Source organism: Urocitellus parryii, chromosome 5 (assembly GCF_045843805.1).
Source record: "Urocitellus parryii isolate mUroPar1 chromosome 5, mUroPar1.hap1, whole genome shotgun sequence".
Lineage (NCBI taxonomy): Eukaryota > Metazoa > Chordata > Mammalia > Rodentia > Sciuridae > Urocitellus > Urocitellus parryii.
Genome location: NC_135535.1, coordinates 83,875,694 through 83,900,116, shown reverse-complemented (window position 1 = coordinate 83,900,116; position 24,423 = coordinate 83,875,694). Strand labels below are relative to the sequence as shown.

At 38.0% G+C, this 24,423-nt stretch overlaps 1 protein-coding gene across 12 annotated transcripts in view; it reads left to right on the top strand.

The window, feature by feature from the left end:
- Positions 1 to 24,423, top strand: part of Ppfibp1 (PPFIB scaffold protein 1) — a 208,844-nt gene that overhangs the window by 117,329 nt on the left and 67,092 nt on the right. For all 12 annotated transcript variants that reach the window (XM_077799329.1, XM_077799328.1, XM_077799335.1 and 9 more), the window contains 2 exons: positions 19,396 to 19,494; positions 21,334 to 21,539. In XM_077799329.1, the coding sequence (XP_077655455.1) occupies positions 19,431 to 19,494; positions 21,334 to 21,539 (270 nt within the window). In that variant the 5' untranslated portion in view covers positions 19,396 to 19,430. The remainder of the gene's footprint in view (positions 1 to 19,395; positions 19,495 to 21,333; positions 21,540 to 24,423) is intronic.

The following is a 24,423-nucleotide window of genomic DNA, read 5'->3' as shown; positions in this document are numbered from 1 at the left end:
CAATGCATTCTCCAGAGCAGGGCTGCTTGCTCATACTATGTTTGGTGAAGAAGTGTTTTTTTCTTAGTTCTACTTGATTGTGGATTGATTTCTTTTGTAAAATTTAATACAAAATAAAATTGAGTTGCCAGCAAAATTATCACAGCTGGGCATCACAGTGAAGTAAAAAAAAAAAAATGCTTATTCCCAGTTTCTGTACTTATCTTTTAACAGACCAGTAAGTTTGTGGACTAATACCAGTCCATAGACCACATACTAAATAGCAATATCCTAGGCAATGTTTTTGACCCAGTGTAAAGTAGACTTTCTTATATTAGTATGCAAAACATGTTTATGTTTGCACATATAGACTCTCTCATTACTGAAATGGCAGCTACTACCAAAAGGCAGAGAGCTTTTCTTTTCTTGGCCTGTCTTTTGCGGTGTTCTATCTCTAGTACATGGTAGGTCCTCAGTCAATAGTTGTTGCAGGCATGTATGTGTGTGTGTTATGTGGCCAAATCAAAGTTTCACAAAATAAGACTTAAACTTGATTCCATGTGAAACAATCCTTTTTGTTTTATAATTTATTTAAATGAATGTTGATTCCATGCTATTAAATATTTCATAACCTTCTAATCTTAGGAATCTTGACCCATGGTTTATAAAATATTCCTTTAGCGGGTACTTGTACTTAGCAACTTGTTTGTCTTTTCCTCCCTCCTGAGTTTTCGTAGCTCTTAACCCACTCCTGCCTTCCTTAGGGTACAAGACTCTCAGATATTCCGCACTGGGCAGCAATCCACATAGCCAGGATAGGCTGGGTTGGTACATCTGTGTAGGGAAATAGGAAACAGACGAGTCTCTAGGTTTTTAAGAGCTAAAAGGAAGAGACAAATGGAGTTAGGGTTAACAGTTACAAGTTGAAACAGGCCCCCAGGTACTCCTCCATCCTACTGGGAATCAAATTTTCAAACTTCGGAATAATGACATTCTAAAGCAGCATCATGAATTTGATTCATCTACATCTTGAGGAGCATGACATTTCACTTTGTAACGTTGTGGGCAGCAAGGCTGATAACAATTATCACATCTACCCCAATTTATCTTCAAAGGCACTGTTGCCTGGGCCCGGTGGTGCACACCTATAATCCTAGCAGCTCAGGAGGCTGAGGCAGGAGGATTGTGAGTTCAAAGCCAGCCTCAGCAACAGCAAGGTGCTAAAAAAAACTCAGTGAGACCCTGTCTCTAAATAAAATACAAAAAAGGGTGGGGATGTGGCTCAGTGGTTGAGTGCCCCTGAGTTCAATCCCCAGTATGAAAACTGGAATCATCAGGACATTGGTGTATGTTTGAGGAGCCCCTATATTTGGTGTGTACCACGTGAGACAGTGGGATCAGATATTAGAAACATGGTCTCTGTTTTCAAGCATCTTACAGCTTAGGCAAGAAGACAGACACTTTAAAATCAGGGCTCTCATACAGGCATGTCTGGGATGTGATAAGAAGTAGCATCAATAAAACTTTGAAGGACAGCTGAATTTTTTTTTAAATTTAATTGATTTTATTTTTTTAAATACATGACAGAGGGATGCATTACAATTCTTATTACACATATAGAGCACAGTTTTTCATATCTTTGTATATAAAGTATGTTCATGCTAATTCATGTCTCTATAGGTGTACTTTGTTTTTTTGCATTACAATTCTTATTACAAATATATATATATATATATATATATATATATATATATACACCACAATTTTTCATATCTCTGTTTGTATATAAAGTATGTTGACACCCAATTTGTGTCTTCATACATGTACTTTGGATAATGATATCCATCACATTCTACCTTCCTGCTAATCCCCTGCCCCCTCCCTTTCTTTCCCACCCCTCTTCCCTATCTAGAATTTATCTATTCCTCCCACGCTGAGCTGAATCTTAAAAGTACAGTTGGCCCTCATTATCTGTGGATTCAATCAACTGCAGACTGAAAATATTCAGGAAAAAAAAATTATATTTGTACTGAATATGCATAGACTTTTTCCTCATAGTTATTCTCTCAACTATACAGTAGAATGGGTATTTGCATAGCATTTACATTGTATTAAGTATTATAAATAATCTAGAGATGATCTAAAGTATATGGGAAAGTTGTGTGTAGGTGATATGCAAATATGATACCATTTTATATAAGGTACTTGAACAGCTGTGGATACCGAGGCACAACTGTATGTGTCCCAGGACATAGGGGGTGGTCCAGGCAGGGAAGGAACAGCACATGTGATGTTTGTCACAAAAGTAAGAGAGTCAGGATGTGTTCAGAGAGGAGCATATCATAGAGTACGGTGCAAGACCAGCAGGGATGGTATTCTCTGGGTAGTTTGAAGTTTGGGTTGGAAGCTTATGAGAGAAATCAGGTATTGCTAGTCAAGGCATAATAGCCATTTGAAAAATACATACTGAGTCAGCGAGAGGCATAGTTGGGAACAGCATGAATCTTACACTTAGTTATCACTTCTTGAGTGACCTTGGACAAATTTCTAACTTCCATGTGGTATATCAATAGCTTAGATTAGGTAGAAGGGCAGCATTCTTTCATCTTGTCATAAGATCGTAATTTACTGACATTTAATACACATCAGTTTAAGCAACATCCTTTTATCAAAGAAGCAGAAGTTCTTAACTTATCATGTGGACCTTTTCATTAACTCCATTCTGGTTACCATTCCTAAGATTAACAGCAGAGAATTGGAAGGCTCATTTCCTTTTTCCTCGTCTTATTTTCCCTTGCTGCTTCATTTGTTTCAATACATACCAACTTTGCCACAGCACCTTTTGTAACTGTATTTTAGTGAACAAAAGAAGTAACTATTATTAAATTTAATGCACCATCCTTCTATGTTCTAGCTTTCTTTGAATCCTCTTAACTGTAAGACCCTGTTCCATTTTGAGAGAGAGAGAGTGCACGCACACATGTAGATAGCTAAAATAAAAAGTATTTTACTATTTGGTTTGTAAATACTTGGGGAGTTCCTTAGTATGATAGAAAAATGAACTACTTAAGACAGTGTCTCATGGTCAAAGATGCTTGATTGTTCTGTGGTTTAAAGGTATAGATGAAAAAATCTATAGGAAAAATCCAGCATTTTATTATAGAAATCCTTAAATACATAATAGTATAATGTAGTTTCATGTACTTATTATCCATCTTCAACCATTATCAAGCCATACCTAATCTTGTTTCATCTATATCTTTACTCTTATTTCCTTCTATATTTTAAAGCAAATTCTAGATGTCAATATCATTTCATCCCTGAATATTTTGTCACTCATTTCTAGAAACTGACAACTTTAAAAAAGATTACTATAGTAGCATTATAAACAACTTTAAATTTAAAAATTCTTAATTGAACTGCATAGTCTTCAATTTTCTAATATCAGTAGTATACTAATTTTATAGTTTGACCAATTTCACACCTGTGTGTGATAACATTAGACACCAGCCCTGCCACCAACATCCCACCCCAGCCTTTTCTATTTTCACTTATTACCCTGTTTCCCTTTTCAGATGATTCCAAATTATTTTTCTCAGGTTTTAGAGCATATTGGGGTTAAAAACATTTGAACTGATGGAAGTGGGGAGTAGAAAATCTGTGATAATAGATATATCATAGAGAACTAGAAAAGAAAGGGAGCTGTGTATAAGAATCCCTAAAATATTACAGATTCAAACACTGGAAAGAAGAAATCCCTTCTGAGAAAGAATGAGTGCTGACATATATTTGAAAAGGATGGTGGAATGCCACATTATGATGTGGTCGCCATGAAACAGAATATATTTTCATATAAGTTATCCACATACTTCTTACCAGGTTTTCCCCACCAACAAGCTACTCAGGGAGGGTAATCCGTTACACACTGAGCTCCAAAGTTGTGCAACAGTATAAAGATAAACTGTCTTAAAGACAAAAGGACCAGGGCAGGGGATATAACTCAGTGGTAAAGTACTTGCCTGATATGCAAGGGGCCCCAATGCAGCAAAACAAAAAGTGTAGAGCCAAAGCGGAACAGGAGGGATTACTACATTAGTGGAACTACATCAGTGGATTACTATATCAGCACCCACAGAGGATCACCTAGAAGCCAGTTAGAAATGCAAATCTCTAGGCCCCTCTCTAGACCTAGTTAACCAGTCTGTTTGCCCAAGCAAACCAGGAGATGGAGAGGTAGACCGAATCACTGTAACAACTGTTGTTTAACCATAGTTGTATAATGTTCAATTCCTTCAAGATTACTTGCTCAAAAAACTTACATATATAACCCACTTACATAGACCTTCTTTATCATTTATTTAAATCTTCTTATTTACTTAATTGTGTAGACTCTCTTATCCAGGAACACATTTTCCTTCTATTAAATCCATATTTAGAATTTTCTAATTTCTCTTTCCCATCTGTTAACTCCTTCTTTATTCACATTTTGAAATAATCCTTGTAAATTTCTGAATTTAGGCAAATTATTCCATTTTAATAAGAGATATTTTGTTATTTGCAGCACACAATTAATCACATCTGTTTACCATTTCATGAAAACATAAACAATGTTTAAGTATATAGAATTATACTGTTGTAGGGACAGACAAGGCAAGGCACCTAAGATAGCAGTGAAGATAGGGAAACAGTCTTATTTGGTTGTAGCCAGATTCAGAGGGAACATCTTCTACTATAATCAATTAATCCCTGAACCCCAAGTTCAGGTAGTTTCAGAATTTTGTACACAACATGTAAGGGAAGGGGCTCAGAAGTTCACAGTCTGCAGAAGTTCACAAAAAGCAGTTTTTTGGTGTTGTTGTTGTTGTTGTTTGTTTGGGAAGGGGAGAGCTTTTTTTTTTTTCTTTTTCTTTCCTCCCTCTGCCAGCTGTTACCATGGAGCCCAGTTGGTAACTTCCTTATCTTAGAAATGTAGCCATCTCTGTGAAGCCCCAGCTCAAGGCCAGAGGCCTTATTTACATATTTTGTGAAAAACTAGTAAGGGGGTGTCTAGCTTTTGGAGTGCTGATTCTTCCAGCCAGTGGTCAAGTAGAACAGGGTAATATGAAAAGAGGAAGTTTATCTACATAGGGGAATGTCCTTCCACTTTTTTGAGTGCTCGCAGAAGTTAAAAAGGTCACAAAGAATTTGAGGATCTAGAGACCCCTCTGGGGGCCATTGGTTTTGGTTGTCTAATTGGTGATATGGCCAATTCTGTGTACTGAATTTGATGAGGAGTTTGGGTTTGATGTCAGGAGTGAGGGACAACCGGTTAAGATTAGCCAGGAGGCATTTGAGAGGGGAATCAGCGAGGAGGGAAGAAGAGGCTCCCATAATGCCTCTTGACAGGAAGAAAAGAGGTGAATGGCCTGGACTGGAACAGATTTTGGTTGAGTTTCCTATAGGCGTCCCCAAAAAGAGATGTCAACCAAAGAGACTTGGGCCGGGAGGGCAAATGAGTCATCACCAAAGAGCCCAACCAGCGAGACTTTGGAAGGCCCGGAGTCACAGGCCGCCTGAAGTCAGGGCTTTTCCCAGGAGAGGAGAAGGAAAATTTAGATAAAGAGAGTCAGAGAGTACCTATTCTTCTGTCCCTTATAGCTCATCAACCATGAAATGGGCATCCAGAGAGTCCACCGTTACTGTGAAAGTCGTGGTGGGGTGCATTCTCTCCTCCAAACTAGGCTTCAAGAGCCTTGCTGGACGTTCAGTCAAGGCCTTTGCATATAGCCGTTTGGAGATGGATTCCCAAAGAGGGGGATTGTCTATCAGAAGGAATCACCTATTGGAGAGCCAATGTTGGGTGGAATGTAGCAGCACTCAAAAAGGGGAACCTTGAGAGAGGGGGTCCTCAGAATGAGGAATCTCTCCTCCCAGGTTTCGGCACCAATGAAAAGCCAAGATTCGTGGTCGGAGATTAAAATGCACACACACAGATAGCAGTGACAAAGATGAAGCACTTTATTGCAAGCTGGTGCTAGCTTATATAGAAAGTGAAAGTCAGTTATCTTAAACCAGAAGCTCCCAGAGCCAATCATAGTAAAGGTCAGGTCATCACCTACAGTGCACGCACGTCCACCCTGCATAAGATTCATGGGGGGCATGAACTCTCCAGGAGCATGGAAGACGGGTGGAGGGGGGGGGCAATTAGAAAATTTTCAAAACAACCTGTTATCTGCCCACTGGCAATTTTCCTGCTGCCATGTTACATTAGGGGCTCCTTATCTGAAAGGCCCGGAGAGTTCTTAGCCGCCCACTGGCAATTTGCCCACCGCCATGTCTGAAAGGCCTGGGGAGTTCTTAGGGAAACTCCCAACGTTTATTAACATTTATTTCATTTATATCTAACATAATAATTTATATGGTTCAACTTAAGTCTACCAGCTTGGCATTTTGATATTTTTCTTTCTCCTTTTTATCCATTGTTCCTCCATTGCCTTCTGGGTTTAATGAAATTGAAGATTTTATTAGTATTCCTTTTCATCATCTTCATTGTTTTTTTACTTATATCTTTTTATTGTTTGGGTGGATTATGTTTTATCTTCTTGTCATAGTCTGCCATGTGTTAGAAATTAGATATCTTTGTATAATGTAAGGATTTTACCCCATCCTGTTCTTTGAGCCAATAAGCTTGCAGTTGTTCTCTCCTGATTCCCAGCAGGCACTCTATATCACAGGGTCTGGTGATGCACTAGGGGAGAGCTGTATAAAGGTAAATCTTATTCTTGGTTCTCTTTTTCTTAAGAGCTGAATTCCCCCCACTGTCTGTCTGCTTCTAGTCACCTCTCCAACTTCTTCAAAACATGTTTTTGTGTTTTATTTACCACTTTGTTTTGCTATTTGTGAAACAGTTCATTTAATAAAATCTATCCCACCATGATCAAAACTAGAATTACCTTTGGTTATTTTCAGTATTGTAATAAATACTTTTGAATTCATCACTCAAAAATTTGTGAGTAACCCTGTTATCATTCCCTTTTTTTTATTGTTGGTAGTTCAGAACATTACATCTATTTTGATATATTTCACAGTTTGATTCAAAAGGGTTATGAACTCCCATTTTTACCCCGTATACAGATTGCTGAATCACATCAGTTACATCAATTACATTTCCATTGATTTACATATTGCCATTCTAGTATCTGATGAATTCTGCTCTCTATCCTATTCTCTACTATCCCCCCTCCCCTCCCCTCCCCTCTTCTCTCTCAACCCCCTTTACTGTAAAACACTTCTTCCACTTGTATTATTCTTTCCTTACCCCTCACTTCCTCTTGTATGTAATTTTGTATAACCCTGAGGATCACCATCCCTTTCCATGCAATTTCCCTTCTCTCTCCCTTTCCCTCCCCCCTCTCATCTCTATTAATGTTGATCTTCTTCTCCTGTTCTTCGTCTCTACTCTGTCCTTAGTTACTTCCCTTATATCAAAGAAGTCATTTGGCATTTGTTTTTTAAGGACTGGCTAGCTTCACTTAGCATAATCTGCTCTAATGCCATCCATTTCCCTCCGAATTCTATGATCTTGTCGTTTCTTAATGCAGAGTAATACTCCATTGTGTATAAATGCCACATTTTTTTTATCCATTCATCTATTGAAGGGCATCTAGGTTGGTTCCACAATCTTGCTATCGTGAATTGTGCTGCTATGAACATCGATGTAGCAGTGTCCCTGTAGCATGCTCTTATTAGGTCTTTGGGGAATAGCTGGGTCAAATGGTGGTTCCATTCCCAGCTTTCCAAGAAATCTCCATGCTGCTTTCCAAATTGGCTGCACCAATTTGCAGTCCCACCAACAATGAACCAGTGTACCCTTTTCCCCACATCCTCGCCAACACTTGTTGTTATTTGACTTCATAATGGCTGCCATTCTTACTGGAGTGAGATGGTATCTTAGGGTGGTTTTGATTTGCATTTCTCTGACTGCTACCGATGTTGAGCATTTTTTCATGTACTTATTGATTGACTGTATGTCCTCCTCTGAGAAGTGTCTGTTCAGGTCCTTGGCCCATTTGTTGATTGGGTTATTTGTTGTCTTTTTGTCTAATTTTTTGAGTTCCTTGTATACTCTGGATATTAGGGCTCTATCTGAAGTGTGAGGAGTAAAGATTTGTTCCCATGATGTAGGCTCCCTATTTACCTCTCTTATTGTTTCTTTTGCTGAGAAAAAACTTTTTAGTTTGAGTAAGTCCCATTTGTTAATTCTAGTTGTTAACTCTTGCACTATGGGTGTCCTATTGAGGAATTTGGAGCCCGACCCCACGGTATGTAGATCGTAGCCAACTTTTTCTTCTATCAGACGCCGTGTCTCTGTTTTGATATCAAGCTCCTTGATCCATTTTGAGTTAACTTTTGTGCATGGCGAGAGAAAGAGATTCAGTTTCATTTTGATGCAAATGGATTTCCAGTTTTCCCAGCACCATTTGTTGAAGATGCTATCTTTCCTCCATTGCATGCTTTTAGCCCCTTTATCAAATATAAGATAGTTGTAGTTTTGTGGATTGGTTTCTGTGTCCTCTATTCTGTACCATTGGTCCACCCGCCTGTTTTGGTACCAGTACCATGCTGTTTTTGTTACTATTGCTCTGCAGTATAGTTTGAAGTCTGGTATCGCTATTCCACCTGATTCACACTTCCTGCTTAGCATTGTTTTTGCTATTCTGGGTCTTTTGTTATTCCATATGAACTTCATGATTGTTTTATCTATTTCTACAAGAAATGCTGTTAGGATTTTGATTGGCATTGCATTGAACTTATAGAGAACTTTTGGTAATATCGCCATTTTGATGATGTTAGTTCGGCCTATCCATGAACAGGGTATATTATTCCATCTTCTAAGATCTTCTTCTATATCTTTCTTTAGGGTTCTGTAGTTTTCATTGTATAAGTCTTTCACCTCTTTTGTTAGGTTGATTCCCAAGTATTTTATTTTTTTGGAGGATATTGTGAATGGAGTAGTTGTCCTCATTCCATTTCAGACGATTTGTTGCTGATATACAGGAATGCATTTGATTTATGCGTGTTGATCTTATATCCTGCCACTTTGCTGAATTCATTTATTAGCTCTAATAGTTTCTTTGTAGACCCTTTTGGGTCTGCTAGGTAAAGGATCATGTCATCTGCAAATAGTGATAATTTAAGTTCTTCTTTTCCTATTTTTATGCCTTTAATTTCTTTCGTCTGTCTAATTGCTCTGGCCAGTGTTTCGAGGACTATGTTGAACAGAAGTGGTGAGAGAGGGCATCCCTGTCTTGTACCAGATCTTAGAGGGAATGCCTTCAATTTTTCTCCATTCAGAATGATGCTGGCCTGTGGCTTATCATAGATTGCTTTTACAATGTTGAGGTATGATCCAGTTATCTCTAATTTTTCTAGAGTTTTGAACATAAAGGGATGCTGTACTTTGTCGAAAGCTTTTTCTGCATCTATCGAGATGATCATATGGTTCTTATTTTTAAGTCTATTGATGTGGTGAATAACATTTATTGATTTCCGTATATTGAACCAGCCTTGCATCCCAGGGATGAATCCTACTTGATCATGGTGCACAATTTTTTTGATATGTTTTTGAATCCGATTCGCCAGAATTTTATTGAGGATTTTTGTGTCTAGATTCATTAGAGATAGTGGTCTATAGTTTTCTTTCTTTGAAGTGTCTTTGTCTGGTTTAGGGATCAGAGTGATATTGGCCTCATAGAATGAATTTGGAAGTTCTCCCTCTTTTTCTATTTCCTGAAATAGTTTGAAAAGTATTGGTGTTAGTTCCTCTTTAAAGGTTTTGAAAAACTCTGCTGTATACCCATCCGGTCCTGGGCTTTTCTTAGTTGGTAGTCTTTTGATAGTTTCTTCTATTTCCTCTATTGTCATTGGTCTGTTTAGGTTGTCTATATCCTCCTGACTCAATCTCGGCAGATCATAAGACTTAAGGAATTTATCTATGCCTTCACTATCTTCTATTTTATTGGAGTATAAGGATTCAAAATAATTTCTGATTATGTTCTGTATTTCTGAAGTGTCTGTTGTGATATTACCTTTTTCAGCCCGTATGCTAGTAATTTGGGTTCTCTCTCTTCTTCTCTTCGTTAGCATGGCTAAGGGTCTGTCGATTTTATTTATTTTTTCAAAGAACCAACTTTTAGTTTTGTCAATTTTTTCAATTGTTTCTTTTGTTTCGATTTCATTAATTTCAGCTCTGATTTTAATTATTTCTTGCCTTCTACTTCTTTTGCTGTTGTTTTGCTCTTCTTTTTCTAGGATTTTGAGATGAAGAATGAGATCATTTATTTGTTGGTTTTTTCTTTTTTTAAGGAATGAACTCCAAGCAATGAATTTTCCTCTTAGAACTGCTTTCAATGTGTCCCATAGATTCTGATATGTTGTGTCTGTGTTTTCATTTAACTCTAAGAAGTTTTTAATTTCCTCCTTGATGTCTTCGAAAACCCATTGATCATTTAGTAACCTATTGTTCATTCTCCAAGTGATACTTGATTTTTCCTTCCTTCTTTTATCATTGATTTTCAGTTTCATTCCATTATGATCAGATAAGATGCATGGTATTATCTCTACTCCTTTATATTGTCTAAGAGTTGCCCTGTGACATAGTATATGGTCTATTTTTGAGAAGGATCCATGTGCTGCTGAGAAAAAAGTGTAACTGCTTGATGTTGGGTGGTATACTCTATATATGTCAATTAAGTCTAGGTTATTAATTGTGTTATTGAGTTCTATAGTTTCCTTATTTAACTTTTGTTTGGAAGATTTGTCCAGTGGTGAGAGAGGTGTGTTGAAGTCTCCCATGATTATTGTATGGTGGTCTATTAGACTCTTGAACTTGAGAAGAGTTTGCTTGATGAACATAGCTGCACCATTATTTGGAGCATATATATTTATGATTGTTATGTCTTGTTGGTGTATGGTTCCCTTGAGCAGTATGAAGTGTCCTTCTTTATCCCTTTTGATTAGCTTTGGCTTGAAATCTATTTTATTAGATATGAGTATGGACACGCCTGCTTGTTTCCGCTGTCCATATGAGTGGTATGATTTTTCCCAACCTTTCACCTTCAGTCTATGGATATCTTTTTCTATCAGATGCGTCTCCTGTAGACAGCATATTGTTGGGTCTTGTTTTGTGATCCATTCTACTAGCCTGTGTCTCTTAATTGGTGAGTTTAAGCCATTGACATTTAGGGTTATTATTGAGATATGGTTTGTACTTCTATCCATATTTGTTTGTTGATGTTACTAAACCTGATTTGTTATCCTCTTTGACTACTTTCCCCCCTTTACTGTCCTACCTCCCATTGTTGGTTTTCAATGTTATTTTCTATTTCCTCTTCCTGCAATGTTTTGCCAAGGATTTTTTGAAGAGATGGTTTTCTAGCTGCGAATTCTTTTAACTTTTGTTTATTGTGGAAGGTTTTAATTTCATCTTCTAACCTGAAGCTTAATTTTGCCGGATACACGATTCTTGGTTGGAACCCATTTTCTTTCAGTGTTTGAAATATGTTATTCCAGGATCTTCTAGCTTTCAGAGTCTGTGTTGAGAGATCAGCTGTTATCCTGATTGGTTTACCCCTAAATGTAATCTGCTTCCTTTCCCTTGTAGCTTTTAAAATTCTTTCCTTATTCTGTATGTTGGACATCTTCACTATAATGTGTCTAGGTGTGGATCTCTTATGGTTTTGTACATTCGGCGTCCTGTAGGCTTCTAGGATTTGGGATTCTGTCTCATTCTTCAAGTCTGGGAAGTTTTCTCGTATTATTTCACTGAATACATTGTTTATTCCTTTGGTTTGGAGCTCTGTGCCTTCCTGTATCCCAATGACTCTTAAGTTTGGTCTTTTAACGTTATCCCATAATTCCTGGATGTTCTGCTCATGGTTTCTTAGCAGTCTTGCTGAGCTGTCTATGTTCTTTTCAAGTTGAAATACTTTGTCTTCATTGTCTGATGTTCTATCTTCTAAGTGATCTACTCTGCTGGTAGTATTCTCAATTGAGTTTTTAAGTTGGTTTATTGCTTCCTGCATTTCTAGGATTTCTATTTGTTTGTTTTTTATTACCTCTATCTCCCTGTGAAATTGATCTTTTACTTCCTGGATTTGTTTGTCAATGTGATCTTTCATTGTCTGATTTTGCTGTCTCATGTCTTCCTTGAGACTCTAGATCATCTGTAGCATGTATATCCTGAACTCTCTCTCTGATATTCCCTCTGTTGCAGCTATTACCTCTTCTAAAGTTGAGTTGACCTGCATTGCTTGTGGTCCTTTCTTTCCTTGTCTTTTCATGCTGCTCACGTTTCTTTCTGCTTGGTGAAACTGTTGTGTTTATGAGGTTTTCCCCCTAATTATTTATATTGCTCTTGTATAGTTGAAAAATCTCCCTTGCAGGGCGGGCAGTGGCTGTGTTCCTCCTCTAATTGGGGTGATCTGTCTACCGCGCTGGTGGGCCGCTAGGCCTGCTCTGCCGGTTGTTCGCAGGTCTGCCCACCCTGCGGGTGTGGGTGGCGGCTCTGCTCTGCCCCCACTCCAATTGTGGCGATGTGACTACCACCCCATCGGGTCGTTGGGCCTGATCCGGATTTGGGTGGCTGCTCTGCTCTGCCCCTACTACAATTGGAGTGACGTGTCTACCATGCTGGCAGGCCTCTAAGCCTGTTCCGCTGGTGGGTCTCAGGTCTGTCTGACTCTGGCAGTAGGGGGAGTTGGGGGTCGAGAGTCCTTTGGTCCTTGCGGTCACGTCCATGAAGAGATTTTGAAGTTTCCCGGTTGTTCGCCAGGTGGGCGGGGCTGTTAGCAGAGCCCGGAGGGCATGGCCATTTGCTGGGCCATGCGGGGAGCTTTCTAGCTGAGTCGGGCCACCGGGAGCCGCCTGAAGAGCGGGGCAGCTGTGTCTGCGTGGCTAAGATCCGGGCGGGTGGTTTGGCTGTTCGCAGAGCGAGAGCAGGTCCTCCCGGGAGAGCTAGGATGGCGGGGGCGTCTGCCGGTTTGGGCTGCCACTCCACTCCGGGCCGCCGCCGCTTTCAGAAGCTGCTGGTGGCTGCGGGATTGGACCTCTGTGCCCGCCAGGGGGCCACCTGTAGAGCTGGGTAGCTGCAGCCGTGTGGTTAGGAACCGGGCAGGTGAGGCAGCTGCTCCCAGAGCGAGCGCTAGGCCTCCCAGGGGAGCCCGGATGGCGGAGGCCGACTGCCGGTTCGGGCGGGGCGGGCCAAGCCGCTCCGGGTGTCAGCCGCTTGCAAAAGTGGCTGCTGGCTGCAGGACTTAACTTCTGCACCTGCCGCGGGGCCACCTGTAGAGCCGGGTAGCTGTGGCCGCGTGGTTAGGAACCGGGCAGGTGAGGCGGCTGCTCGCAGAGCGAGAGCTAGGCCTCCCGGGGGAGCCGCTTGCCGGAGCGGCTGATGGCTGCGGGATTAGACCTCTGTGCTCGCGTGGCCGTCCAAGATCCACTTCTCTTGGACAAACTGTCACTTCCAATAAACCTACCAGTTCAAGGCAGCTCTCCTCTTAAGGGAATTATGCTAGAAGTTCCTCTGTAGGTAGGCTGCAGCTGTTCCGATGGGTCTTTCTTATCTCGTTAAAGTGGAGATGTTGGAATCGCTGCTTCCTCGCCGGCCGCCATGTTTAATCTCTATCATTCCCTTTTAATCTTTTTGTATAGTTACATTGAATTTGTATTTCTAAAATGTGTAATCAATATTTACTTACAATATAATGAATATTTATTAACTGATATGTATGTGTGTATGTGTGTGCATGTGCATATAGAAAACCAATTAAATACATATTTGTGAGAAGGAGTTAGAGAGTACTGGGATCTGAATTAGAACAAGATATATTCCATGTTTGTATATTTATGTCAAAATAGATTCTACTCTTATTTATAACTAAAGAACCAATGAATAAAAAAATTATGCATAGCCCTCACCCTTTTAATTATAATTAAAATGAATTACCAATAAAATAATTAAATACATATATGTCATTGCTTTAACTTTATAAAAAAAATCTTGTTACTGGAAACTCTTAAATTTACTATTGTATTGCATAAATTTGTCCATACTGTACATATGTTGGTTTTAGTTTGTTTTGACACCTGTGTGTGTATCCTGCTGTTGTGCTATTGCACACGACTAAACTGGTCAGGGTCACTCCAAGAGAAGTGGGCTGTCATGAAATAATGACACATAGACAGAGAAATGCCTTTTTCTTTGAATTCTGTGATGGCCCCTCTGACCCAGCTCCCACCAAGTAGGCAAGGCAGGCAAGAAAAGGAGGGGGCACACCTCGAACCCGGGTTTTATTAATGGAGGAAACTAATCCCATGGAACATTCTATCCAAAAAAGGGCAGAAGGGTAGGATTACCACAAACATGTGGGTGTGATTCAACCCCATCAGGTGACACCCACTCCCAGAGCTACACCTTTCTTATCCAAGCAGAGGTAAAGTCCAGTTGCATTGCAGGGTGCAATACCAGTCCAGTACCTCCTTACTCAGGACTTAAAGGTGTGTTCATAGCTCCTAAACAGGGCAGCCCTGACACCACAGTTTGTCTATCTTCTCTCCTGTAGATGGATATTTGAGTGTTTTTTTTTTTGTTTTTGTTCTTGTAAAGATTCCTTCTTGTGAAGATTTGTGTATTAAAATCAACACAAAGTGGGTCAAAGACCTAGGAATTAGATCCCAAACTGCAACAGCTAGAAGAAACTGTAGGCCCAACACTTCAACAGGTTATCACAGGAACTGACTTCCTTAACAAGATCCCTAAAGCACAAGAAATAAAAACAAAAGTCAGTAAGTGGAATGGTATTAAATTATAAAACTTCTCACAGCAAAGAAAAAAAGAGCATGAAGAGAATCCCACAGACTGCAAGATCTTTGCCACCTGCTCCTCAGATAGGACAGAATATTTATGAAAAGCTCAAAAAAACTTAACACACAAAGGAAGTAAATAACCCAGTTAATAGATGGGCAAAAGAACTAAACAGAAATCTCTCTCTCTCTCCCCCCCCCCTCTCGCCCTCCCCCCCTCTCTCTCCCTCTCTCCCTCTCTGTCTCTCTGTGTCTCTGTCTCACACACAGACACACACACACACACACACACACACACATGTACACACGTACACACACACACACCAGGGATTGAACCCTGACTTAATCATTGAGTCACATTCCCAGCCCTCCACTTTTTTTAGTTGTTGATGGACCTTTATTTTATTTATGTATATATGGTGCTGAGAATCGAACCCAGTGCCTCACACATATTAGGCAAGTGCTCTACCACTGAGTTACAAACCCAACCCTTTTTTACATTTTATTTAGAGACAGGCTCTTGCTGAGTTGCTTTAGGGCCTCCCTAAGTTGCTGAGGCTGGCTTTAAACTGTGTTCCTCCTGTCTCAGCCTCCTAAAATGATAGAATTGTAGGTGTGCACTGCCATTCCCACCTAAACAGAAATTTTTCAAAAGAAGAAATACAAATAGCCCCAAACATTTTTTTTTAAAGTTCAACATTTCTAGCAGTTAGGTAAATGCAAATAAAAAAAAAACACATTGTGATTTAATCTCAGGATGGCAGTTATTAAGAATACAGATAATAAGAATTGATGGTGATAGTATGGAGAAAAAGTATATTGCTGGTGAGACTGCAAATTAGTGCAACCACTTTGAAAAGCACTGTGGAAATTTCTCAAAAAAAAAAAAAACCAAAAACTAGAAATGAACCTACCATATGACCCAGCTATCCCACTCCTTAGCATATTTCTAAAAAATCTAAAATCTACATATTATAGGAATCCAGCCACATCAATGTTTATAGAAGCACAATTCACAATAGACAAGCTATGGAAACAACTTAGATTTTAAAAAATGTTGTATATAAACACAAGGGAGTATTACTCAGCCATAAATAAGAGTGAAATTATGGGATTTGCTAGTAAATTAATGGAACTGGAGACTATTGTGCTAAGTGAAAGTTGGACCCAGAAAGTCCAAAGTTGAATGTTTTATTTGATATGTGGAAGTTAGTCCAAAATAAAGAGGGGTAGAGGCAGGATGGGGGATTTCTATCAAAATAGAAGATCAGTGGAGTAGAGGAAGGGGATTGGGGGGGGGGGAGGAAGGACAGGATAAGGCAAAAACAGTGGAATGAATCTGACCTAACTTTTGATTTAGGTATATGGTTTGTGGATATACCATAGTGAATCTCACTATTATGTATAGCCAGAAGACACTAAAAGAAAAAAAAAAAAACTAGCAGAAAGATCAGCAGAGTAGAGGAAAAGGAACAGGAAAAGGAAGGCAAATGGAAGTACTGGGGACCAAATAAAAGCAAATTATATTCCACACTTTTATAATTTTGTCACAATGAGTTTGTTATATATAATTAATATGAACCAATAAAATATGAAGGAAAAAATATTATGTATTGTTCTTGGTTATATACTTTGGAGGAAATAGTATTGCACTGGCAATGAATGTGAATGTTTAATTTTAGATGATAATGCCACATCATTATTCAAAGTAGTGGAACCATTGTACAATCCCACCACTGCTCTATAGGAAATTTTGTGACTTCACATCCTCTGTAACACTTGGCAGTGGCCATTTATTTTGCTAATCAGGTAGCAAATGATGTGACATGCTTTAAGTTCTTTGATTATTAAAGATATGAAGAATCTCCTTACGTTTTTATTAATTGAAAGTATTTCCTTTTCTTTTACATGTCTGTGTGCTCACCCCTTCCATTTTTTTAATTATCTTTAGGAATTGTATACTTGTATAATACTGATCTGTGGATCACCTATATCCAACTACTCTCGATTTATTAGAGAGCTATGTGGCCTTTGAATCTGTCATTGCTCCCTGACCACCTATGTAATTGCAAGCCCCTCCAAACCCGGGACCCTTTTATCCCACTCCATCTTTTCCTCCTTAGCACCTACCACCTTTGCCAAATTATATATGCTTTATTACATGTCTTACTATTGTTCCCTTACTGTTACTTGTAGGCTGCTGTATGATAAATGTAGAGATTGAAAGTAAGCATTTATAAGCTCTTTTAGCAATTCGATATTGTCATTATTTTAAACAAAGGATTGGGTCTCTAATGAGCTGCAGTGGTTTTTTTTTTTAATTTCAAGACAGGGTCTTACTGAGTTTTTTTAGTGCCTTGCTGTTGCTGAGGCTGGCTTTGAACTCTCGATCCTCCTGCTTCAGCCTCCTGCACTACTGGGATTATAGGAGTGGGTAGTCATGCCCAGCTTGGAGTATTTTTTAAAATTGACTCCTCACCCACTTGACAAACATAGTTGAGGCTGTCTCACCCCTCCTTGTCATAGCATTTAAAAGGCTCACTGAAACACAGATGAAATAGAGAACTACATGTCACACTTGAGAAAGTGATTCTGTTCTACACAAAATATAAAAAAGACAAATATTGGATTTTGTAATTTAGTGAAGTGGTAAATGTTTTTCTAATGTGGGCATTACTTTTATTGGTATTCCTGTGTCTATAGCTGAGTCTGATATGTTTGTCTTTGTTTTATATGTACACATATGTACACGTTTATGTATGTACATATGTGTGTATATATTGCTACTTTTAAAATGAAAGGGAATGGGAGCCACTTAATTATGTGAAATTCAGGGATTGCCACACTCTTCTACTTAATCTGTTATACTCTCAGTTTTCATATTTCAAATATCCAGCCTGAATTGTGGCTATTAAATTTGTGTCCCATCTCTTTGGTCTGTGACAGCTGAGTATTTGAGTAAAAATTTAAAAATTCTCTAGGTTTATAACCTAGCTTGTTGACCTCTTGGTTTCTGATTAAACAACAACCAAAACAAACAAACAAACAAACAAAAATCCCACAAGATATGGACAGCAAGTATTTTAAAGCATTTGCCTGTCAGACACCTACTTGATCTTACTATAAGCTAACATTTTAAAAAGATCAAAGTAATATTTCAGAAGAATTATGTGGCATTTTATTAGAAAAAATAGGAGAGAACTGATCCAAGAAACTGATAACAGAGCTATAAATATATTTATGAAGATAAAGTGGTAAGTACTATGTGGCTGCTTGGCAACAGAGGGCAAAGGTTTCTGTTAAACAGCGTGTTCTTTATTTCCCAGATATTTAGTACACCACAATATCTACAAAACAGCAAGAGCCTTATTCGGGTCTTTTGGGAGAATCTACATGGCTGTCTACACTGGTACCTAAAAAAGCATTAATTAATTAATGTTGAAAATCACATAATCTTGACTTTTTCCTATCAGTGGCCAATTTTTTAGAAGTAAAATTTTAATATATTTTAACAGGTAAAAATTGTGACACAATTTCAGAATAAATCTACTCCTGAGATAGAATCAAATAAAAATTCACCATTATAATGGAAGTCATAGAGACCTTGGTTATATGAAGGGCATTCTTTTCTCTATTTACAAATTGCATCTCTGATGAACATGTACAGACTTTGTTTTTGTTTTTAGTCCCTAAACAATGCAATTTTACAACTATTTATATACCATTTATATTGTATTAAGTATTATAAGTAATCTATGCAGATACCATGTCATTTTATATAAAGGCATTTAGGCTCCATGGATTTTTGTATCCAATTAGGAGTCCTCGAACCAGTCCCCCAGGGATGCCAAGGGATGACTGTATATATACAGTTGAACCCTTTTCTTAGATCTTACTATAAACTTGTATTTAGAAAAATTTTAAAAGCAAGGTGCAGTAGAACACCCTTGTGATTCAACAACTTGGGAAGCTAAGGCAACTTAACAAGACCCTATCTCAAAAAATAATACAAGGGCTGGGAATATAGTTCAATGGTAGAGTACCCCTGGGGTTCAATTCCCAATACTGAAAAATTAAGAGAGCAGAGATAGGGTAGAAATGGTATAGTCAGAAAGAACTCTTATCTATCAGCAGCCCTCATTAGGCTTTTATCACCTTCCTGATGCCCTTTGCAGACTCCTGGGGCTCTAAAGAGAACAACATGGAAATCATTGTGTTGGGTTTTGATTGATTGATTAATTGATTGATTGATTGCTGTGCTGGGGAGTGAAAACGGAGCCTTGTACATACTAGGCAAATGCTCTACCTAAGAGCTATACCTGCAAGCCTCTACTGAACTTTAAATAACCCTGAGTGCAAGAACTAAAACTTATTTTATTAACTGATATGGGTACATTACAGTAAATGATTGGCCACAGCATATTAAAAAATTCAGTTAATTCAGCTCCACGACTTCTGAAGTTCTCTCTCTCTCTATTTGACTGCCAAGTGGAGTTATAATTTGAAGTGGAATTAGCAGACTCCACTAGCAGGCATGCATCATTTTAAGCATGTAATGATATTATTTCTTTTCAGATCTTCATCCAAATTTGCCATTGAAAAATAAGAAAATGATGAGTGATGCAAGTGAAATGTTGGCTGCGGCACTAGAGCAAATGGATGGTATTATAGCAGGTAATCTGATCTTCTGAAGAATGGAATAATGACAGTTCCTCTGCTCATTTGACTTTTTCATTACAACTCTTCGATTACTTCCTACACTTTGTCTTATTTTCACTATTAGTTCTCTGCCCAATGTCTTTAGGTTCCCCATGATTTTATCTTTGTTCTTCTCCATTCTCTACCAGAATTATTCTCAAATTTTATTTTTAAATGTCAAAAATTCCAATTTTATCCTAGATTTTTCATCAAGGTTAAAGAATTTGCATCTCAGGCTGTTCTGATGTCAGTGGTTCATGGACCTTATTTTGAGGGTTAGTGCTCTACCCCACATCCAAGAATGATCTGTTCTCTTCAATATACACTTTACCAGTGACTCTGGTAAAGTCCCAATCCACTAAACTTCAGGTCTATAACTAATTGCCAGCCAGATCTCTCCCCTGAAATGTCATAGAGGTACATCAGTGTCATTATTTAAAACATTGAGTTATGTAATGTATGCCTGGGTTCAATCCCTAGCACAAAACACCAACCAACCAAACAAACAAAAATGGAGTTTAGTATCTTTCCCTGGAAGTCTCTCTAGTAGCCTGTATCTCACTTCATTTCATAACCCTCTATCTGCCATTTCCTAAGCCAGAAATTTAAGTCATTTTGGACAGATCAGAAAATAAAAATAAAAGAGACAAAGAGCAATATATGCTTGTTTTCAGAATGGGCTTTGGATCAGTTGTATGAATTTAAGCAGTGTAATGTTTTCTCTTGTAAGTAACAGGAAAACAAAATGTCCATAATTTTTTCCTCCAAGTGGGGAGAGAGTGGTGGGGATCAAACCCATGGTTTTGTATATGCTAGGCAAGCATTCTACCACTAAGCTACATTAAAGATAGTAAAAACTATTTTTTAAAGTTGATGCTAATGAGAAGTTGATGCTAGGCTGCCAAAAAATAATAGGGGGAAATGTTTATACACAAAGCTCACACTTGCATATATAAATGTACACATGTAATTCATTGAACTTCAGAGATTAAATTCTGGCAAGTTAACTGGGAGTTGGACTTCTTGTCTTTGGAATTGTGCTATCAAATTTCTGCCTCCCATGCCCTTGAAAGGGATGTTTGGACCTTGCTCCCTTCCTTTCTCTTTTTGCCTCCTGACCACCATGAGGTGAACAGGTCTTCTATGACATGCATTCCCTCCATAATGTACTGCCTCACCACAGGCCCAAAAGCAATGGACCAACTGACCATGGACTGAAGCCCCTAAAAACTATGAGCAAAAATTGATACTTTCTTTTGTTAAGTTAATAATCCCAGGGGTTTCGTTACAGAAATGAAAAGCTGATTGACAGAGCACATACATGATAGGTTTAGGAGCAACACATTTTCTTTACATTAAAATTTTTTTTAATAAAAATATTTTTATCTGAAATAAAAAACAAAAAAAAAATTTCTGCCTCCATGCATAACTCCTTTTCAAGGAATTTGAAGACTATAAATTCTGTAAAATTTTTGTTTTCTAAAATGCATTACTCTACCAAAACTGCTGTGCCACCTTCTTATCTGTTGTTTTCTGGGCGCAGCACACCTTACATCAAGGACTACCATGTTCTTTTTCTTTTTATACCACACAGTTGGCCTCCTTAGATATTGCACCATTGATAAGTATCATCAATTAGATGGTTTTATTTTTCCATCAAATATCTGTGACTTGGGAAGATTTACATGATAAAATTGTTGTCTTACCCTGTTTCTTGTTTTGATTAATTAGGTGGTTTACCCCCTTCAGCTATGATGTTTTATCTATCATAAATTCTCTTGCTTTCTGTCTGATTTTTGTTTTTTTTTAATCTAGGTTCTAAGGCCCTGGAATATTCCAATGGGATCTTCGATTGCCAGTCTCCCACCTCTCCATTCATGGGAAGTTTGCGAGCTCTACACCTTGTAGAAGATCTTCGTGGATTGTTAGAGATGATGGAAACAGATGAGAAGGAGGGCTTGAGATGCCAGATTCCCGATTCTACAGCAGAAACACTTATTGAGTGGCTTCAGAGTCAAATGGTAAGTGTCCATGTGCAGTGTATTTGTGCTGTGAATCTTGGTTGCTTATTCCAAAATTTAAAGCATAAAATACCTAATTAGAACTAGAAAAGAACTACAGGGTAACATGTTAGTTTCTCTTTTATCCCTTAAGAGATTCCAATTCGTTTTAAGAATAACTTTTTTAAAAAGTGCCATTTCCGTCTATGAGTGCCAACCTGTCACTAATTTGCTCATAAGTACTGGCTTTTAAATTGTGTCTGAATAACCAGTTATGGCTTAAAACAAATGGTCTTGTAAATATAATAATAGATGCTGTCTCAGTGATAATGGGAAGTTCATTACAAATGATTCAATGACAATTCTCTATGGAAAGTGTAATGAGGGGCTAAGGTTATAGCTCAGCCATAGAAAGTGTAATGAGTAAGACACTTCAAAAAGCAACAGAAGGGGCTGGGGATGTGGCTCAAGTGGTAGTGTGCTCGCCTGGCATGTATTCGGCCCGGGTTCGATCCTCAGCACCACAAAAGATGTTGTGTCCGCTGAAAAAACTAAAAAAAAAAAAAAAAAAAATTAAAAATTCATATTCTCTCTCTCTCTCTCTCTCTCTCTCTCTCTCTCTCTCTCTCTAAATTAAAAAAAAAAAAGCAATAGAAGTTTAGTGGTGGCATTTGATATGAAGTGCCATCTAGTAGTTAGTGCCAATCATTTCATTTCAATTCCAGTTCTGGATTTGGGCTTTAAGTGGTTTATAGAACAACGAGCCTTCTTTTAAGGTCTTCTCAAAAATTGATGATGTGGTAGAGCTGCCTTTCCTTTAGACACAATGGTAAATACCACCCCCCTTTTAAAATATTTATTTTTTTAGTTTTAGGTGGACAACAATATCTCTATTTTTATGTGGTGCTGAGGATCAAACCCAGTGCCTCATGTGTGCTAGGCAAACACTCTACCACTGAGCCACAACCCCCAGCACTTCACCCCCCTCCGCCTTTTAAAAGATATGTGTTGGACACTTAAAATCTAAAGAATATCACAAAACAGATTCAAAGATAGGAGAGGTGGTATTTTCAAATATTTAAAGGATACTTAATTTTTAGTAAGATGTATGAATAGTTTATGAATTAATTTTGTTTATATGAAAACTAATGACAATTTGTGTGGAAGGATCAAGATCTGTTTCTGGATCTGTGGTAAAAGTAAAAGCTGCTTGCTCTGGAAGGCTTAATAGCACACACTATAGCTAAACTATTTTTTTGTAAGGTGTAGCAAATGCTGGTACTCCCAGCCCATCCTGCACTGAATGTTCTTTCATTGACACCCAATTTACCTCTCTATATCTGAGTGCATATTGTATGATCTATCCTTCAGTGGTGGTGCTTAATCTTTCTGTTAAAGTTTTTCTGAGAATGATGAAAAGTGATGATGATGATAATGATGATAATGAAGATATCTGAATATGTTAGGTCCGTCACTCACTCCTTTTTCAGAAACTGCAGTGGCGGTATCATTGATGTTCAGACATGCCAAGTACTAGCCTCAGTGCTTATTCACGGCTGCTCACTCTCCCTGGAAAGTTTTCTTCAGGTGGCTAGCAAGCACCCTTACAATCTCCTGGTATTTACTCAGAAGTTGTACTCTCAATGGGGCTCTTTTCATCTTGTCTAAAATATTCACATTCATTCTTTCTCCCTGCTTAGTCTTTTTGCTTAGCATTCACCACTTTCTTATGTATTGTGTATTTATCATATTTATATAATTTAGTTCTGTCTTTCCAACCACAATGTAAGCATCATGAATTACAGAATTTTTCCTTTAAGCCACCAAAAAAAAAAATAAACCATTGTATTTCTGATGTCTAGAATGACATCTGGCATACGTTAAGTGCTCAATCATTATGTGCATAATGAGTGATACTCTATGAATGATAGAAGAGTATGTATATTCAGATGAACTAAAGTCATTTGTTTATTCCTTGGATGAGTACTGATTTGTTGGTTTGTATTTTGGGTTGCTTTCTATCTTGTTATTTAACATTTTGAATCCACAAAATGACAAATACCTCACTGAACTAAACTGGCAATAAGAAGTGAATGTCGATTTAGAGAAATAAGGGTTTATTATTGTTGTTGTTGTTACATTTATTTATACCTATCTAATTTACTTATATCTATTCCCTTAACTTGGTCCTAAACCTTTCAAATTAAGTGTGCTTTCTCAAGTACAAAGAGAAGAATAAAACAAGAGGCAAAAACCAACGATGCTTCATTTACTTTATTTATTTAAAAAAATTTTTAGTTGTAGTTGAACACAATATCTTTATTTACTTATTTTTATGTGGTGCTGAGGATCAAACCCAGGACCTTGCACGTGCTAGGCGAGCACTCGACCACTGAGCCACAATCCCAGCCCTCATTTACTTTTGATCTAATTAGATGAGTTACCCTGGAAAGTTCTTGCAATATTTTCTTCCAGTCAATGAAACTGAGGACCATGACCTGATCCTTATCAGCAAGGGGGTCAGACAATGAAATCCCAAATGCATCTGATTATGTGGCAGTTTTAATTTTGAGACAATCTCAGAGTCAGCAGAAGTTCTAAAAATATAATTTTAAACAAAAGGAATGAAAACGCTTATAGTGATAACTCCAAATCATGGGGGAAATGAGGCATTCTTACCAGCTTCTCTTATCTGTTCAGTTATCATAATATATTACTTATTTGTATACTTTTTTAAAGTAGATAATATTAATTCCAAATATGCATTTTTAAAAGTTTCTGTAAAGAATGGCAATCATCAAGAATATAGGCAACAATAAATGTTGGCAAAGATGTGGTGGAAAAGGTACACTCATATATTGCTAGTGGGACTGCAAATTGGTGCAACCACTATGGTAAGCACTAT